The 18,567-nt window shown below is 28.0% G+C and overlaps 1 protein-coding gene across 2 annotated transcripts in view; it reads right to left on the reverse strand.

Moving 5' to 3' along the window:
• LOC112463818 overlaps positions 1-18,567 on the reverse strand; it is a 59,792-nt gene that overhangs the window by 13,145 nt on the left and 28,080 nt on the right. For both annotated transcript variants that reach the window (XM_025030426.1, XM_025030425.1), the window contains 2 exons: positions 2,710-2,834; positions 479-557 (listed from right to left, as the gene is read on the reverse strand). In XM_025030426.1, the coding sequence (XP_024886194.1) occupies positions 479-557; positions 2,710-2,834 (204 nt within the window). The remainder of the gene's footprint in view (positions 1-478; positions 558-2,709; positions 2,835-18,567) is intronic.

Here is an 18,567-nt window from a genome sequence, read left to right on the forward strand (position 1 = left end):
GCTATAATGGCGCTAATTAGAATATACCTACATACATGTATACACGTATACATGTATGCATGTATACACACGCGCGAGTATGTACTATATGTACGAGAAAATCAATAAACGAATATTAACGAATAAAGATGGGAAAAATTGATCTAATAGCAATAGTAATCCCGCAATAATTGAACAATAGGAAACTTATATATTTTATTCAAAACTTATTATCTATGTACGCGTGTTACATCTATGTAGGTATATAAATATAATGTGCGCGCCGAAATGTTATTGTGTCTGTATTAAGTTTATATTCATATTAAAATTTATATTTCTAATATATATTATATCAATTTTTCATGTATTATGTATTTCATTTACACACATAACCGGTTAATTTACAAAATTTTTAAATTATCGTTACGATAATCTATATATAAGGGGAAGAGTAAGAAACAAAAATGTTAAATACAGTATATACTGATTGTATACTTACCGCATCGGTTTGAACAACGCCTGCATGTTTTCGCCGTAATCAATGATCAGTTTTAATTGTGTGCCGCCGTCTTTTTGAACTGTAACAAACCAATAAGTAAATCTTTAGATGACATGATTTAATTATAGATGACTTAATTAACAGCTATTAATTAAAATTGCTTAGAACAAAACAGAATTAATATAGTAATATTGATTATTACTATTGATAATTACTAAACATGTATGTATATAATTATACTATATATCAAATATCAAATATACCTATAATTTATTATTATTATTGTACCTATTGGTAATATAATGCATAAATTATATAAGGTTAACTAATATTTTAATAAATTATCCTAAATTTCAGTTATTTCTCATTGTTTAAAAATATTTCAAATAAAAGTTTCACAGTTTGAAGGAGAATTTATTTTGATATAAAATATGAAATATCTGGTAAAATATTTATTTTTTGATCTTACTTTAATACTTTTATGCACAGAATAATAAGAGAAATTGATTGATAAGAAACAAAATAATATTTTGTTTCTAAAATATAACTGTATTTATCAAAAAATATGTAACTGTACATTGCAATTAAAATAATTCACTATGTGGACTATATATAATCATTGTAGTCTTATCTTAACTAAATATAACGCTGTTCTTTCTTTTGTGTGTAAATTACACTTGTGTAAAATTTTATACTTAAAGTTTAGATACCCCAACAGAGGATTATAGTTTTCCATATTACAAATCGTTACTAATGTTACAGAATAATTAGAATACATTTAATAAAATTGTTAAGCGGTTAAGTTAAGCGATTCGTCTAGCTCTTGTATTACCATATAAGCTTCGAGAAGTAACGCGAGTCAATAATTCGTCGGGCAACGATGATTCGTCGTGGTCAAATAATAAAGCATCCGTCGTCTGCGGCCTGAATTAAATATACGACATTCACGAGATTAACAGTCGAGACTACGAAATCGATATATCTGACGAAAAATAGAACTAGGTTTGTTCAAACAAGTCACCATTGTGACAGTATGTTAATGAACAAATCAAATACGCAGCTATTATACTCAGACAGCACGCATGTCTATAAAAGACGTATTTAAAACGTCTTTTGGACATACGTATAATTTAAAAGACATCGTAAAAACATTTTTAAGATGTCTTTTAGACACGTATATCTAAAAAACAACTTAAACGTTTTAAAACCGTCTTTACGACGTTTTAGATATGCGTGCTATCTCGATAATTTTATTATCAGAAATGCTATTACGATTTATGATTTATGATTATGATTAATCAATACAAATTGAACAATGGAAAACCTGCGTATTTTATACAAATATTATTAGCTATATATGTATATCTACATATTTTTACATATTTTTATATTTAATTATTTCTGAAAAGTTTATACAATTTTACATAACTTTATGTAATCTTACAATAAAATATTTTTTTATAATTCAAATGCAATATTATTTCTCTCACGCTATTCGTTAATAATATAAGATAAAGAGGGGTTATTTAAATAAATTAAAGAAAAAATCCAATAAATTTTCAAGACAAAAAGCTCAAAAAGCCCCTCTCTACTCTGAAAATTGAAAAGCTCCTTCATGTCTTAAAAATTTTTTATCCAATTTTTTCTTTAACTCAAATAGTCCCTCAAATTACCCTATTATCTTAATTGTCATAATGTCGTAAATAGTTAGACGATAATTACTCACTCCCACCTCCTAGCTAATTAAATACGTTCTTCTTTATTCTCAATCGACAGAATTGGAGCAAAATTTTAATTATTACGGTAAAAGTTTTATCCATTTATCTTCATTAATTTTTGCTTCCTTATTTAATTTCGTAATATCATTATTATTAAGCAAAGATTTCCATACGTCAGATCTATTCCATAACTGCCAAACTTATGAGATGGACATGCGAACATTATGTAATTCAATACAAATAAAAGTATTATAATACAAATTTATATAATACTAATACAAAGTACTATGTGATACCAACTAATAAAATATACAAAATAAATATGTAACACAACATATATATAAGTAACATTTATAAAATGTGATTAAAAAACCAATATTAAAGTAATTCAAAATGAATTACAAAACAATAATTTACAGAAGATATTTCTGTAATTATTATTTACAAAAAATATTTCTGTAAATAAAAATTATAAACTTTGCGATTAATTAGTGATTATATTAATCTGCTCACCGACATGAAGAATCGGCTTCGTCGCCATCTCATGAAGCAATTGGTCCACATACTTCGAGTCTTCAGAGTATAACTCTAATCTCGAGATTTGTAGATGGAATTTTTCCAAGGTTGTGCTATTTTTCCTGTAACAAAAAAAAATTTTCTACAATATTACATATTTTATTTTAACATTAAATATATATTTAAATCATATATGCACGTCCTATACATACAAATTAACAATCTACATTTTTGAAGCAATTAGTTTCTTAATTACAAAATATAATAAAAATAATAATAATAATATAACGGTTAAAAATGTAATGTCAAAATATAATTTAATAATAATATCAGCTTAAAAATAAAGAAAAACATACCAATAACAGTAAACATATACCAATGAATATACTTTTAGCAAATGTGTGTATGCACGCGTGTGTACCATAGATATACGTCTATATGGTGTGTACATATACCCCTATATTCACATTTATTTTAGACATATGTATTCGAACTTTGCACAACAACATTTTGATCACTTAATTCGTGAAGATTAACTCAATTATTACCTGCCATCCTTCCAAAAGTTCAATTTTTTTTTTAAAGATATAGATTTAATATGATTTGGGAAGAATTATATTCTTCGATTTTCGACGTTTATTATTGATCGTAACATTTTAATAGCAAATTGGTGATAACATTTTGTCATAAGAAAAGGTCGAATGTCAATCGATGCCAATATCAATTCTAAAAACGTTCATAGCGTTGTAAAAATTCCCGATAGTTATTTCCGCGCAAAAGTAGAACGAGCAATAAAAACGTAAGTCTCGTTGCATTGCCATTTTTTTATCGATATATTAAGATAAACGAAGAAAGAACAAGAAACGGCAAGTCAAGAAACATAAGTAACATATAAAATGTACCTATATACCTACATTATATATATAATGTATATACATGTATTATATTAAAAAAAAAACAAGTAATAAAATAAATAAGTAAAAAGTAAATAAAAAAGAATATAACTGATTCGTTATTTAAAATTTCATTCGTCATCGATCTGCCAAGATGAGACATTCCGTGAGAATAATCGTCGGAATTTTATGGCGTGATATCAAACCCTTGGGGATGGTAAAGAAAGATGGGAAGAATGAAGGGATAGAGAAGATCAAAACCGCAATGATTGCAAAAATATAATTTGTAGGCATCGTTTGGCCGTTTTAAAATGCATGGAGCGGTGTCCACAACGATGACGGTCTTCGACGACCTTCTTTTTATGCCCTAAGGGTGAGGAGCATCTTATCCAATGAGAAGGGAGTTATGTCACTTCGGTTATTTTCCTACGTAAGCACTATTCTTTCGATGTCGCTATTTATAGTTATACAATATGCAAATATATATGGAAAATATATCGAGATGATGAAAAAAATTAAATTAATAATAGAAATTTAACGATATAATAATGTATAATAAGTAAACTTTCATAAGAACATATTTTCAGATGACAAATTTTCAGATAATTAGTTATTATCAAATTACAAAGAAATTACTTTGCAGAATCCGTTATTAAATTATTTTCAAGCGAAAAAAACTTTCCGACGGCATCAAGCTTAAATCTAGTAATTTACTACGGGGCACATCGGCAGTCTTTTATTAAAATTCACCTCATGGCTTTCTCGCTGCTATACTCCTGCTCCCAATCCCATTTCCACCCCCACCCTAAAATCTGAGTACTTGTCGATATCCAGTTACGACGTGTTTCCAATAAAAATCTGCTGCTTTTGCTAAATAAATCATTATATCGTCGCGTTGCTGAAACTTTCTCACAGTCACATTTCGATTTTTCTATTTTTCTATTTTTCTATCAACTTGGAAAAATTTGTAATTATATAAAAAAGTTATTTGCAATTGATTCTTAGACTGAGGTCATTTTTACTTAGATATTGATTTCAATTGATTTATTTTATTATTTTTGTTAATAAATTTTTTAAATCAAGTTAATGTATATATATTAAGGTATTTTATTATTTTTTAGAATTAATTTTAATTCTGATTTATGATTACATCTCTTTCTGTATCGTATAATTTAACACGTTTGGGCCTAAATGGCGGCCCAAAGATAACTCGGAAGAAATATGTATATCCTGTAACTGGATGGTTAGTATGCAGGAAGAACTCCGCTATGATGCTCCTTCATCTTTCTTGAAGGTGGAAAGTTGATGCGACACTTTTAGGTAAGGATTTTTCATCGTTGCAAATTATACTCTCTATATATTATATAACATAACTTTATCTTACTAATATATATTTTTATAATTTATTTAATTCAATAAATAATATAAAACTATGTATTATTTTTTATTATATATATATATATATATATATATACTATTTTTTTTAATTGCAACATTAAATGTATTTTGCAATTTAATTCTATATTTAATATTATTTTATTTTAAACTGTATATTGCATTTATATCCCCAATTAATAATAATTGAATAGAATTTAATAGAGTTTAATGGAATTCATTTAATAAGGATAGATTAATCCATTAAATGAATAATTATTTAAATTGGTTTGTAATACTATTGAGATGCATATACGATAGTGAAAAAGTTTCTTGAGTTTTATTTATTATACATATATAATTTATGAAACGCGTAGTTTCAACCAGAGGTCAAATATTTGATGGAATATTTATTGAAATCGATTTTCCGGTTTCTCCGGAAACCTATTTAACAACATTTTTTCCATTTGTCAAAATCTCATATTGAAAACCGAAAGGTATTTGCGATACAATTGACAACAAATTATACAATTTTACTTGAAATTAAATAAAATAAAAAATGGCTTATTTGCAGAAAAAATTAGAATAGAAAAATATTCTTACATTATATATAAAAGTGATCAGCAATATTTAAGTCGACAAGCACAAATGTTATGCAATAATGTATAATACAGTAGTACACATGCGGTGGTGATGGTGTGCTGTGTGTATGTACCTAATATATTATACACATATTAATATCGACTTTTGCTTAAGTCTTCCACATACTTGTCAGTGTAATGTTAGCTATTAGTTATATGAAACACTTTATAGACTTTTTAATATAATAATACCGTTATTATAAATAAATTATTTTAATAAGTCATAACTTTTTAAATATATCTTTGATATATTTTTTGATACATTTTCATTGTCCTTTCTGTTTTACAAGAAACGTCTTTCAAATTTTTACAATTTACGTTTAATTACAAATAAAATTTTTCACTCTTCCACCATTAATTATCTTCATAAGAAATTGTTTTGTACAAAATTTTTATGAAAAAAGTTTTAGATGCAAGTAGATACATATAAAAAATATTCTTACATTGCAATTAATGTTTAATTAAAATTCACTATATAGATTTATTAATTAATTATCATCTTCCTATGACCAATAAATGATCAAATCTGAGGTTTTTTAAGCTTCCAAAGTTGCAAACAAATGCGACGGCTGATTAAAGATTTCATGATTAGACAATTCTCTCTCTCTCTCTCTCTCTCTCTCTCTCTCTCTCGTGCAAGGGACGTCGCCGTCGACGACGATGTCGTCGTCGCAACGTCATCCTGTCTCTCGAACTGCAAACCGAATCTCTAGATTGAGTTCTCAGCGAACACACGTGCGAGCGAAACTAATCCGCGACTTCTTCCTCTCCCCCCTTTTCACCCGCCACCCTATTCCTTTCTCGATGTCGATGTCGGAAACTCCGTCGAGACTAAGTCTTAAGCCTGGTTCTCATGTATAACGCGTAGCGATCCCGAAATTAGCTCAGAAACGAGAGGTTTCTACTGATAGTATTATTGGATTCGTAGATATTTAGATCCCTGGCTTCCGGTTTTCCTAAACCCACGAGAAGCCTCCGGAACCTTAAAGTCGTCTTTTATAATAAAAAAATTAATAACTGTCATGGAATTGAAAAAATTTAATAATTTAATAATTAGATGATAATTAGAAAATAACAATTTTCTCCACTTGCTTTTCGTTTCTACATCCAAAATTCGCATCAAAATCGAAAATGCAATCAGAAACGGAAATTCGAGAGAGATGGGACGTATGCAAAAATATAAGCGGCAAACTGAATTAATGCGAATCGTGTGTGGACAAGACGTAATCAGTCGCAGCCAGCGCACATGAAAGGCTGACCTAAGCCTTCGTTATTGCACATGTACGTACGCGTCCGTGAAATTGCATTAGCGATCGCGTGCATATTGAGAACGAAAGCGAGCGAGATTGTATATCGTATCTCTGTAGCATAATTCGTTAATACAAATATAAATCAATAATTCGGCGATCTTTGAATCGAAAATTCTTAATAAATCAATAATTAAACATCGTCAACCTTTTAATTAATATCAAGAAAGATAATTACATTAAAGAATATATAATTAAGAATAAAATAAAATTATTTCATATAGTAAATTATACAATTAAAATGATAGTTTTATAATGTATAAGGTATTAATATGTATATAATAATAATCCATATTTTTTAATGTAAATTCTATGCTTTCAACATAATTATGTAAAATCTTCAATTTCAATTATAACATTTGTATAATCAAGTTTATAATATCATAATGATTTTTTTTCGAATACCTTATACAATTTTCCGAAAAACAATGAGATTTCATATAATTTTCTGCCGAATAATGCAATATAGTTTACCGGGAAATAACGCGGTCCACGTCGAGAGATTCTCAAGTAACGTCCGTTCGTCCGCTGCTGTGATGCATAATGCATACGAATGCACTTTCTCACGTGATCTCGTAACGGAGGAAGGAAATATCACCACAACGCCACTGGAGGGAATATCAATTCTGAGAGGATATCAATGGCAAATCGCGGATTCAGATATGTCACTTCCTCGATTTGCGAGATCTGTGCCCTCGCTGTACCAAACCCCCCAAAATTTCACGATGCATCTCAATTCGTTTCTTCAAGATAGTAAAATTTATCCTGAAAATAAGCTTCATATAATTATAATAAATTTTATCGATCTCCAACTAAATTATAATAAATTAAAATGTATGTTAATTAAATTTATTCTATATTTTTATATCATTATTTATATTTTTATATTATTATATTAAATATATAATACGTTATTTATTTTTTATGAAAAATTACCTCTTTCCGATTGTATTATAAATTCAAAGATACATTCATATAATATTTTTAGAATAATATGTGGCGATTATATCGTCATATACTTAACCGCCGAAACAGCTCAAATCGAAAATAAGAGGTAGCAAAGTCGTAAATAGGAAAAGACGTTAGATGGGAAAACGGAAACATAGGTGACAATAAGCGGAAACGTACCGGCAAGACATAAACAATAATTAATAACATTGAGCGAAACATGACGAGCGACTCCTCGAAGGATACAAAGTCCGGAGGGGAGACAACTACCGGAGATCCCGGGGACAGAGAGGTAGACATTCGGCATCGCGACTTGCTAGCATACGAACGGTACCTATCCGCCAAATTGTACATACGCTAAAACTTGTGGGATTAAAGACTATGTTAAGATACGAACTCGAATAAATTACTCAACCTACACGCACATTCCCGACCTATCCCCAAAAATATTTATTTATGATACAATTTACAATTTATATTAGTTTTTAATATAAAATTAATATTTTATCAAATATATATTATAATTTTTTTTTATACTAGACTTGACTAGCTTTGTTTATCTATACGCAATGAGTTTTTACAGTTATTAAAAATAGAATTTTTGGACATAATAAGTTCATAATTATTCCATTTTAAGTATTTCAAATAATTATTCTTTATTTAATTATATCTTATTCTTTTCTAGATTACATTTCTATCTGCTCTGGAATGTAAATTGTGAAAGAGTATTTAGTCAACCACGATTAACGTTGACCGACTTTATCAACCATTTCAATTATTGTGTACCGCATATAACTTACATCATTATCAATGGCTCATAACACACTATGATAGTGTGCACCGTTAATAAACCATAAAACTCTTAATTAAAATATTAATGATAATAACGATAATAATAACTACATATATACAATAAGATATAATAGAAATTCAATATGAGAAATATAATAAATAAGTACAATATAATATAACATAATATATAGATATGTATATTATAAATGTTTTATTTAAAAAAAAATAATGTTACGCATAAATTATAAATTTAAAACGAAAAGAAAAAGAGTTTATCTCTATAAAATCTGAGCTTTATGCTACTGATGATAAGAGCATATGATAAATCTGAAAATGAATGCAATTGCAAACCCTTTCTGTACAGATGCACGGATGCAGATACAAATACACACACACATATACACAAGTGCACGCGTGAAAGGAGAGCTGGCAATTCTTAGAGAAATAATTCAGTGACCAACTCGGTCGTCTCGCAAGCAGGTGAATTCAGGTGAAAAAGCGTTGTTGTAATGCAAAACATATAAATTGTTTATAAACGTACTTTAGTATTTAAACGGTATAAACTTATATATAGGGGATTATTAAAGATAGATCAACTGTAGATAATAGGTAAAAGATATAATACTTAAATAGCTCTTTCCTTTTATACATATATGTCTGTTTATTTAAAACGTAGTATTATCATTTTTTTTTATCTTTACCTGTTTAATCTTTTATGTAATTTTTTCCTTGCAGTTTTATCTAAAACTTTCAATAATATAATTTTTATCAAATTATTATATAAAAGCATGTTTTACAATTTTTGTTTGTTTTTTTCAAGTTTATTTGTAAATTTTTAAAAGAAATTTATATAATAATATTTTACAACTTTCTTTAAGAATAAAAAGAAATTCATAAAATAAAATATAAACTTCTTACTTATAAAAAGCTGTGCTGACGGAGGCATAAGAAAAATAGAAATTACTATACAAAATTTAACGACTAAAATATGAAGTTAAAAACACGTTTTTTATTTTCATACCTTTAGCTTTAAGTTTATTGCATTTCATAGAAATAAAATTATCAAAACAATTTCTTATTTTAAGAAACATATTACTGAATACGTTCTGATTATATATGTTTTGTTGTGAATTACATAAAACACATCGCTATAATACAAGATCAAAATTCTCATAGATCTATCAACAAATTAATTAATTTGCTAAAAGAATAAATTCCTTTAATTTTTTGATATCTCGGGTGAAAAGTGTGACAGCCGTCTTTGGGACAAGTTTCGCTTGTAATATCGACCATGCCGCAACACGAAGTGTTGTAAGGGAAATGTTAGCATGCATTTCCCTTAGGGTTACAACGTGTAAACGTTGTCGTGTAACAACCATAGTCCGCGCTATCAGAGAGGGTACACGAGGCCGTGACCCCGCCGTCAGGGGAATAAGTCATTGTTTTGCGTAACAATAACGCAACGTCGTCCTCGTTGCTCTATTTCGTTTAATTGAATTTTTATCGCGAGGCAGATTCTTGCAGAAAAAAATTAAATACTGATTATCGCTCTCTGTTTCGCGGTTTCTTTTATATCAATCAAACACTTTGATGTTGAGTGTTTATTAATATTGACACAATATAAAACGAATTTGTTGTGAACTTGGTTATTTTCAATGGATGATATAACATGCTTTCCGTCAAAGAATGAAAATTCTCGACGGAAGAATATTATTGAATTGGCTGGCCGCGAACGTGATCATTTTTACGGTGATATCAAATAATGGAAGATTTTGAAAAGAGAGTTGAATTGTTATATAAAAATTATTATAAATGTAAAAATGTAAAAAATATTTCTTAACTCATTTTAAAGGTGATACTTATAATAGTATTGATTTTGTTTAAAAATATCAATTTTTGTATCAAAGATTCTTGAAAAAAGATAACATCCTCATGTATTGATACTGACAATATAAAACTACTTTCACGAATTAATCTTTTGCGTCATTTGATATTAAAAAAATTCAATTATTACAGCTTAAATTTTAAAAATAAAAATAATAATTTATTTTGCAATTTAACGTACATAGAAACTAACTAGTGCGCGAAAAATCAGTGACCACAGATTTCGAATTTTTTCTCAATATCTCATTAAGTCGATTGGAAATAAAAATGCGGATTTGACGCATCACGGCGCTGTTGCAAGACGACGCACCGTAAACAAGCGAGGATAGAAATTATAGATGAGCTGGCGGGGTAAACAGGCGGCACAGCACGAGAGCCGAGAAAATGGCTTTTCCCCGGGAGAGAAATGCGTCGCCGCATTTTCCAGAGCGGAACCATCCGGTCCACGGTTCCTCTTTCCTCATCTTCCCTCCTCCTCCCTTTTGTCCCCTTCAATATGATCTAACCCGTTATTCTGATATATGTACATAAATGAGATATTATATGTACAACAGAAAAGAAAGAAAGAATTTGAAAACTGTATGCGTGCGCGTGTGTCCGCCCGGGGGATGTGTATCTACGGAGAAAATTATTATAAACAAATTAGTTAAATACGTTTGAAAAAGTAAATTTTGTGAAAAACTTTCTCAGACAAAAAAGTATCGTAACTTTGAGAAAAAAGTACGAGATATGCAAATTTTTTGCACCATCCAATTTTTGAAATTTGTAAAATATTAAAATATTATTGATATTAAAAAATAAAATCATACAATTTTCCTATAGCCATTGATGCATATATGAAAGTATAAAGATAAGCTTACCAAAAAATTAATAGTTTATGAGATATTTTATACTTTATTTTAATATATATATTTTGACATAATAATCATTTTGTAAAATATTCCTTTTCTTCATGATCTTGCTTTAATGCTTTCATGCACAGAATAATGAGATAAATCAATTGGTGGATAAAAAAACAACTATAATAAACAGTTACTTAAAAAAAATATGCTCATATATGTTGCAAATTGCATGTTACGCGTGCATACACATACTACTTCGTAGGCATCATAAAATGTTGCAAGCTATTTTCACGAAACATTAGCAATAACAATTATTTTTACTGAATTTAATTCCACTGGAATCTTTAATACGATACATAAGGTATTACTGTCAGGCCCTCCACAAGAAGAGAAGCAGCGAATAAATCTTACTTCTTTGAGCTAAAACTCTCCTAAATATTTTTTTTATATCAATTCTTCTCATTATTCTACTTATAAAAATATTAAGATAAGATAATGGAAAAGTAAATATTTTAACAGGCATTTTATATTGTATTCTGACACATTTTAATATAAATTAAGAAATATTTCATATAATTTTTCAATAATTTTAATGCTTTCATCAATGGATTTCGAAGGATTTTGCGTCGTACGTCATCAAGTTTATCTCTTCAACGACCATCAAAATACATGCAAAAAAATATGTAAATATCTTGTTCAAAACACATATAAAAGTAATCTTTATATTTTACATGTAATATTTTCAACAACAAATTGTTTTATTGAAAAAAATATGTTATGCCTTTTAATTAAATATTAATAATCGCTGTTAGGATGAATTTAACAACATATAACACAAAGTCATTTAAACTTAAAAAGACATGGTTGATTTATCAATTTTTATATTTGTCTCGAAAACAAAGACAAATTCTTATTTTTTGATGAACAATTTTTATGAAAAATTATCCCCTCTTTGGTGGTACCATCAATTTAATACATATATACTCACCGTATATATTAAAAATAATTATCATATATCATTATATCATATTGAATTATTATTGCAAATAAGAAATAAAATTATGAAAACTCAGATTATTAAGTGTAAAATTCAGCTCAATTTCTGAAATCTAAAATTTATATCTGCTTTACATCTTTTTTATATTTTAAGCTACAGTTTCTCAATATTAGTAGAAGCAAAATCAATTTCCCATGTTTCTCTTTGCTTCAATCCCGATCACATATGACAATTTGGACAGGCAAGCGGGTTCGAGAATAGGCAGTACTGTTTGCCGGAAACTGACGAGACAGAGAGACTGCTATTGACCTAATTTCGGCTCATTGTGTATAAACCGAAACTAACCGAGCGAGAATCCGACGGATCTATAGACGATCTATAGGCCTATAGATTCTGTTAGCCGTCTACGGCATTCTAATCTAGTTAATTTTGCTTCTGCTATGCAAACGACTGTGTAAACGTGACATAAGAAAGTATGAATTATCGAAGATAATAGATCTAAAAAAAGAATACCGTAGAATAATACAGAATACTGTAGAATTGAACTCAAATTTTATCTATGAAATTTTCGGTTTATTTATTAAATCATTATATATGTGGATGTAATAAATAATAATAGAATAAAATAAATGAGATAGTAATCAAAGATATTTTGATAAACGTGAAATATTCTTGATATTTCTCTCGTCTATCGCAGATCGGTTATTTTTATCATTCTTATTTGATAAGCTACGATAAGAAGCGGTACACTTGTTTACGACGTCGTCGATCAAACATTTAATTCCAATAACGAGCGTGTCTTTTACTGTGAAATCTTAAATATAATTAACATTAAAATAATAAAACGATAATCCTTTCCAAACATAAAAGTGTAACAGTTATAAACAACTCCATATCAATAATATCAACATATTTTTATATTTTAAAACATGTTTTGCAAGAGATAAATTATCCATTATTTCTATTAATATTTTATGTATGTAAAAAAGTTATTAATTATTTTTATTAATTTATATACATTTATTTATTTTTGATATAAATGTTTTTTGTGACATTGCAATTTGATTTATAAAAAATATTATTTTACGGTAATAATAAATTCAGAATAAATAAATAGAAAATAAAAAATATATCTTATATTTTTATTATATATTTTCTTCTTATTTCTTCTTATATATTTTTGTTGTATATTTATATATATTATATGTATTATATGTATTATATGTATTATATGTATTATATGTATTATATGTATTATATTTATAGTTATATATTATATAATAATAATGACATAAAATGTGCAATGTCTGGCATAATATTGATCTTCCTATTATCTTACTCTAATACTTTTCTACGTAGGATAATGGAAAGAATCGATTTACGCCAAGAGAAAGAGAAACTTTATATGGTTCTATTTAAGAAAGTGCGGTTACAAGTGCATCAATATTGTTCGTAAAAATAGAATTATAGAATGATAGATTACATTAATAATAAATAGTGAGAAATTTTCCTTCATTTTTTCTATTTTTACTTAGAAAAGAGCTATAACTCTCGGCTCAGTTACAAAAATTACTCTGTACATACTATGTGTCAAACTCTAAAATGTATTCTAATAAGCATAATGCTTCTCACATTCACTTACTAAATAGATATGTAATTAAATAAATATATTAGTAAAATTTTTTTATATTTTTTATGTCATTTTTATAATAAATATATAATAGAATAAAAATGTGTAATAAAATTATGTTTTAATTAAAAGGCAAATTAATTTTGAGAGAGAACAATTTAAAGTATAGAAAGTTGATGTGTTCTGGAAGATAAAATCACAAATTTCTTTACCCGCTAATTTTATTCATAATACAATAAATGTTTAAATTTTATTGTTTTATATAGGATATATTGGCCACGATATGCAACTGGTATATCCAGTTTCGCGGATACGATAATCCAGTTTATCCTTGCGTGCAGCAATTACATAACTGTATTTCTAATGGACGATCGACCCCAACGTTATACATTTCACATGTGTGTATACATATATGTGTGAATATATATGTATGTATTTTTTATGTTTTTAGTGTGTTTATTTTAGCTACAAAAAGTTGCAGAAGCTGCAAAATACGTGGCTGTCTTTTCCGCTGGCTATTTATTTTAGTTTCGTTTTATTTAATTTGTCTTTATTATTTCGTTTTAGTCTATTAAAGAAAAATTTTAATATTAATGTAAAAAATATAATATAAAATTAGCTATACTTATCTGAAAAATTCTAATGTCACAAAAATGTCCATAATATAAAACAATTAGATTCTAATAAAATTTATATTCATCGAAAAATTTATAATTGTCCCAAAGATCGTTACAATCATTTTTCATAGCGCTGCATAACATGCGTAAAATGTATGTCTTTCTTGATTCAGCAATTTTACGTTGGTTTCTGATTGTTACTGAATGAAATCGCGCGATAAGGATTAATAGAATTCGTTGGTGAGAAATTAAACAACTGACAAGGTTTTATGATTCAATCATTTTCGATTCATATTTTGTTTTCTTTTTTCCTATATTAAAAAATTAGCAATTTATGTTTCTAGCACAAATATATAGTATACAACATATTTTTTTTTTTTATTTTACGATCACAATACTCGTTAGAAATATGATCGATCAACCGTGAAACGTGAATACGCGATAGGAAGTTATTTTTAATTCTAATAAAATCAAATTAAAGAAGAATCTTTATATATATACACGGAGAAAATTTTATAGTAAATATTACTATGGTGTCGCACTAGCTGCGGACCATCAAGATGCACAAGTTTAAATGCTATACTCTTATAGTAAAATTGCTATGTACATAGCATTTAGTGCTACGATCATGCTATAATTACAGCATTAAATGCTATGATCGTAGCACTAAATGCTATGGACATAGTAATTTTACTATAAGACTATAGCATTTAAACTTGTGCGTCTTGATGGTCTTCAGTTGGTGCGACAGCATAGTAAAATTTAATATAAAATTTTCTCCATGTATATATATATATATATATATATATAAAGATTCTTCTTTAATTTAAACGTACTATTAAATATACGTGTATATTACACGTATATTTAATAGTACGTTTTACTTTCAAGATTAATATAATAATGACGCATGTGTAAATTGCATTACAGCGAAAAATATGACTGTGCTGAACCACATGATATGTAACAATCGTTATAGTTATCTTCGTAACAATTAAATTTATATGTGTATGTGTGCGTGTGTATACATGCGTGCGTGCGTGCGTGTATATCTATGCCTATGTAATGTTAAATAAAGCAAACAGAAGCAAAATAATAATAGATGATAAAGGAAAATATATCTAGCAATTAAAAATTTATTTATCTTATTTTATCTTGTAATTTTATATAAGTATTACTTAAAATTAGTAAATAAAAATAAAATAAAATTTGCAATGGTTTTAATAACCACGGTTTTAATAAGATTATAAAATCTAATAACTCTAAAGAATCAGATCTTTACAAGTAGAATTTTATCTCGGAATCTTAAAGACAACTTTCACATTTCAATCGGTTGTAATTATCTCCTAAATTGTTAAGTCGACAAGATGGTAGCGATTCGATAGAGTATGCACTCTTCTCATTTCGAATCAGTATTGTTTCCTTCGATTGAGATCGAGATCATTTCCGATCCCACAACGTCAATTCCCGAGAAAGCGTGGGAATTTTTTTCCATTTGTTCTTTCCAGACATCCTAAATCAGCGACATAGCCTTCCTCCGTCCTTATCCATCCTTTTTGCCTCAAATATTTGAAATGTATCTCGCTTTTATGCTATCTCTTCCTTCTCTTCTGACAAAACGGCCTTTTGAAGAAATTTCAAAGCCATGAGAACAAGCAACATCATATTTTTTACAGTGTTAAAGTATAGCGCGGATAAATTTAAAGGCGTTATTTTATCAGGCTATTACATTCAATATGTCATTTTTACATTAACAATTTTTAAATAATTTTTGAGAGAAAACAGAATAGATTGTATAATTATTATATCCACTATAGTCTCCCATATTTCTCAAAAGTTTTTTCAAAAGTTGCAAGCATTTCTTAAAAACAGAATCATATTTCTGTAATAAAATTATGTCACATTAATGTATGTGTAATAATACTTTGTTAGTGTGTGTCAGAAAACTCCAACTACTTTTTTATAAAATAAAAATTTGTATATGAATATAATGTTATTTTATAGATTTATGATGTTTTTTAATTTGACAACATTAGCGACCACATAACTAATTGTTAATAATTAATTAATTAATTAGATGGTCAATTATAGTGTGGATTTACAAACAGCGACAGTCAACAGATCGATGAACAAATAAATAAATGGACATATTAAAGTTGACAAATGTTAATGAAGTTGACAAATTTAATGATGATTTAAATATTAATTAACTTATAATTTAATTATACGTTGCATTACAAATATGTAGAATTAATGTCTGCGTTTAATTTTTGAAATGCATTATCATTATTTAATGCAAGCAGCATTCCGAGAATTAGCCGCAAGGTGACACGAGATGACGAGAAACGCTAACGTAACATACGATGAATGGACACATGCTGATGACGCATTTCCCTCTGTAATTCACCATGATCTAATGCGCTTTATGGTTTCTCGTGCGTAATACAATAATGAATTTTACATAAAAAAATGGAAGAAAATGTAATAACTTCCATTCCTTCAGAAAAGCCTGAAATTGATTCTGCAGCGAAAATATTGATGCAAATATCAAATAATATTACAGTTTTCTATATTTCGCATATTATAATTATATTTAATTTTAAGCGAATTTTATCTAAACAAAATTTTAATTTGCGCTTAAGAAACAGGAATGTACAAAATGTTCTATTTTATTTGTATCAATCTTAATTTTAATAATATATTTTTCTATAAATTTTTGTCAGCAAAACATCGATTTCCTATAACTTTCATAACAGCTTTAATTTAAAATTCTAATATAACAAAATTTGCTTCTCTCAGATTATTAAAAAAAATACATTGTGTTAACTATCTCAATCTGAAGATTAACTCGAGAAAAGTAACGTAACAAAAGTGAAATAAAAATTCTTGCGCGATGCCTATTGACTAGAACTAGAAGGATCTCGTAGCATTTTTGTTTAATCAGTTTAATTAGGTTCGCATTTTGTTTAAGTTTTATCAAATACCAGATACGCAATTCTGTGTGCAGTCTTTGATAATTACGTGTCATCACGGAAATAGGGCGCCATCGTAACTGCAATCATTGCGCTTCCGCCATTGCTGTATAATCACGTTCATAATGCACTGAAGCGACCTTCACATCTCACGAAATATATAACAGCATTAATAAGAGAAGTCTTTGAACTTGATAAAGAAATTCTTAAGTTTAGATTTCAGTACTAAGAATAGAATTTGGAGCACTTGGGAAATCTAGCTAAAGATAAAAAAAAGTATTTATCAAAGGAAGAGTCATGAAAATTTGATAATCCGGAGTCTTTCTATTGGTCTACTTTTCCGACGGCAATGTCTCCAAAAGTATTGTTGAAATAACGAAGCGAGAATTATTCCGGGTAGAACAATGATGTGGGATCGAATAGACCCAACAACAACCTTTATATGCGTTCTCTACCACGCGATTATAACGAAACGTAATTCCATCGTTCCACGAAGGTGCCATGGAACATCGTGCACCTGTACCAACAACATTTCCGATGTACGTGTGTGCGTACACGTAAACAGATACATACACGCACGCCGAGATTACGTATGTTCGTTCCGACTGTCATCGGTATAATTACGTTTGCAAACGGCAAACGCACTCGTGCATGCGCCGCCGACTCGCATCCCGCAACGCCTAAAGCGTCACTCACATCGAAGAAGAGAAGATTACAAAGAATTTATTAAAAATTATACTTTGGACAAAAATCATATAAATAGACAAAGATCCGAATTGACAGACGAGATTAATAAGTTTAAATCTTACAATAGTGGAGAGAATTTTATTACAAATTTAGAAAATTAAAAATTCTATACGTATATAATTAAATCAACAGTTAAAAATAAAAAAATATCTAAAAAACATGAAGGTGAAGACATAATGTAATATGTGTTTCTTATACGCATTTTTCACAA

This window comes from Temnothorax curvispinosus, unplaced genomic scaffold (assembly GCF_003070985.1).
Source record: "Temnothorax curvispinosus isolate PA1 unplaced genomic scaffold, ASM307098v1 QBEX01013686.1, whole genome shotgun sequence".
In the NCBI taxonomy this organism is placed as follows: Eukaryota; Metazoa; Arthropoda; class Insecta; order Hymenoptera; family Formicidae; genus Temnothorax; species Temnothorax curvispinosus.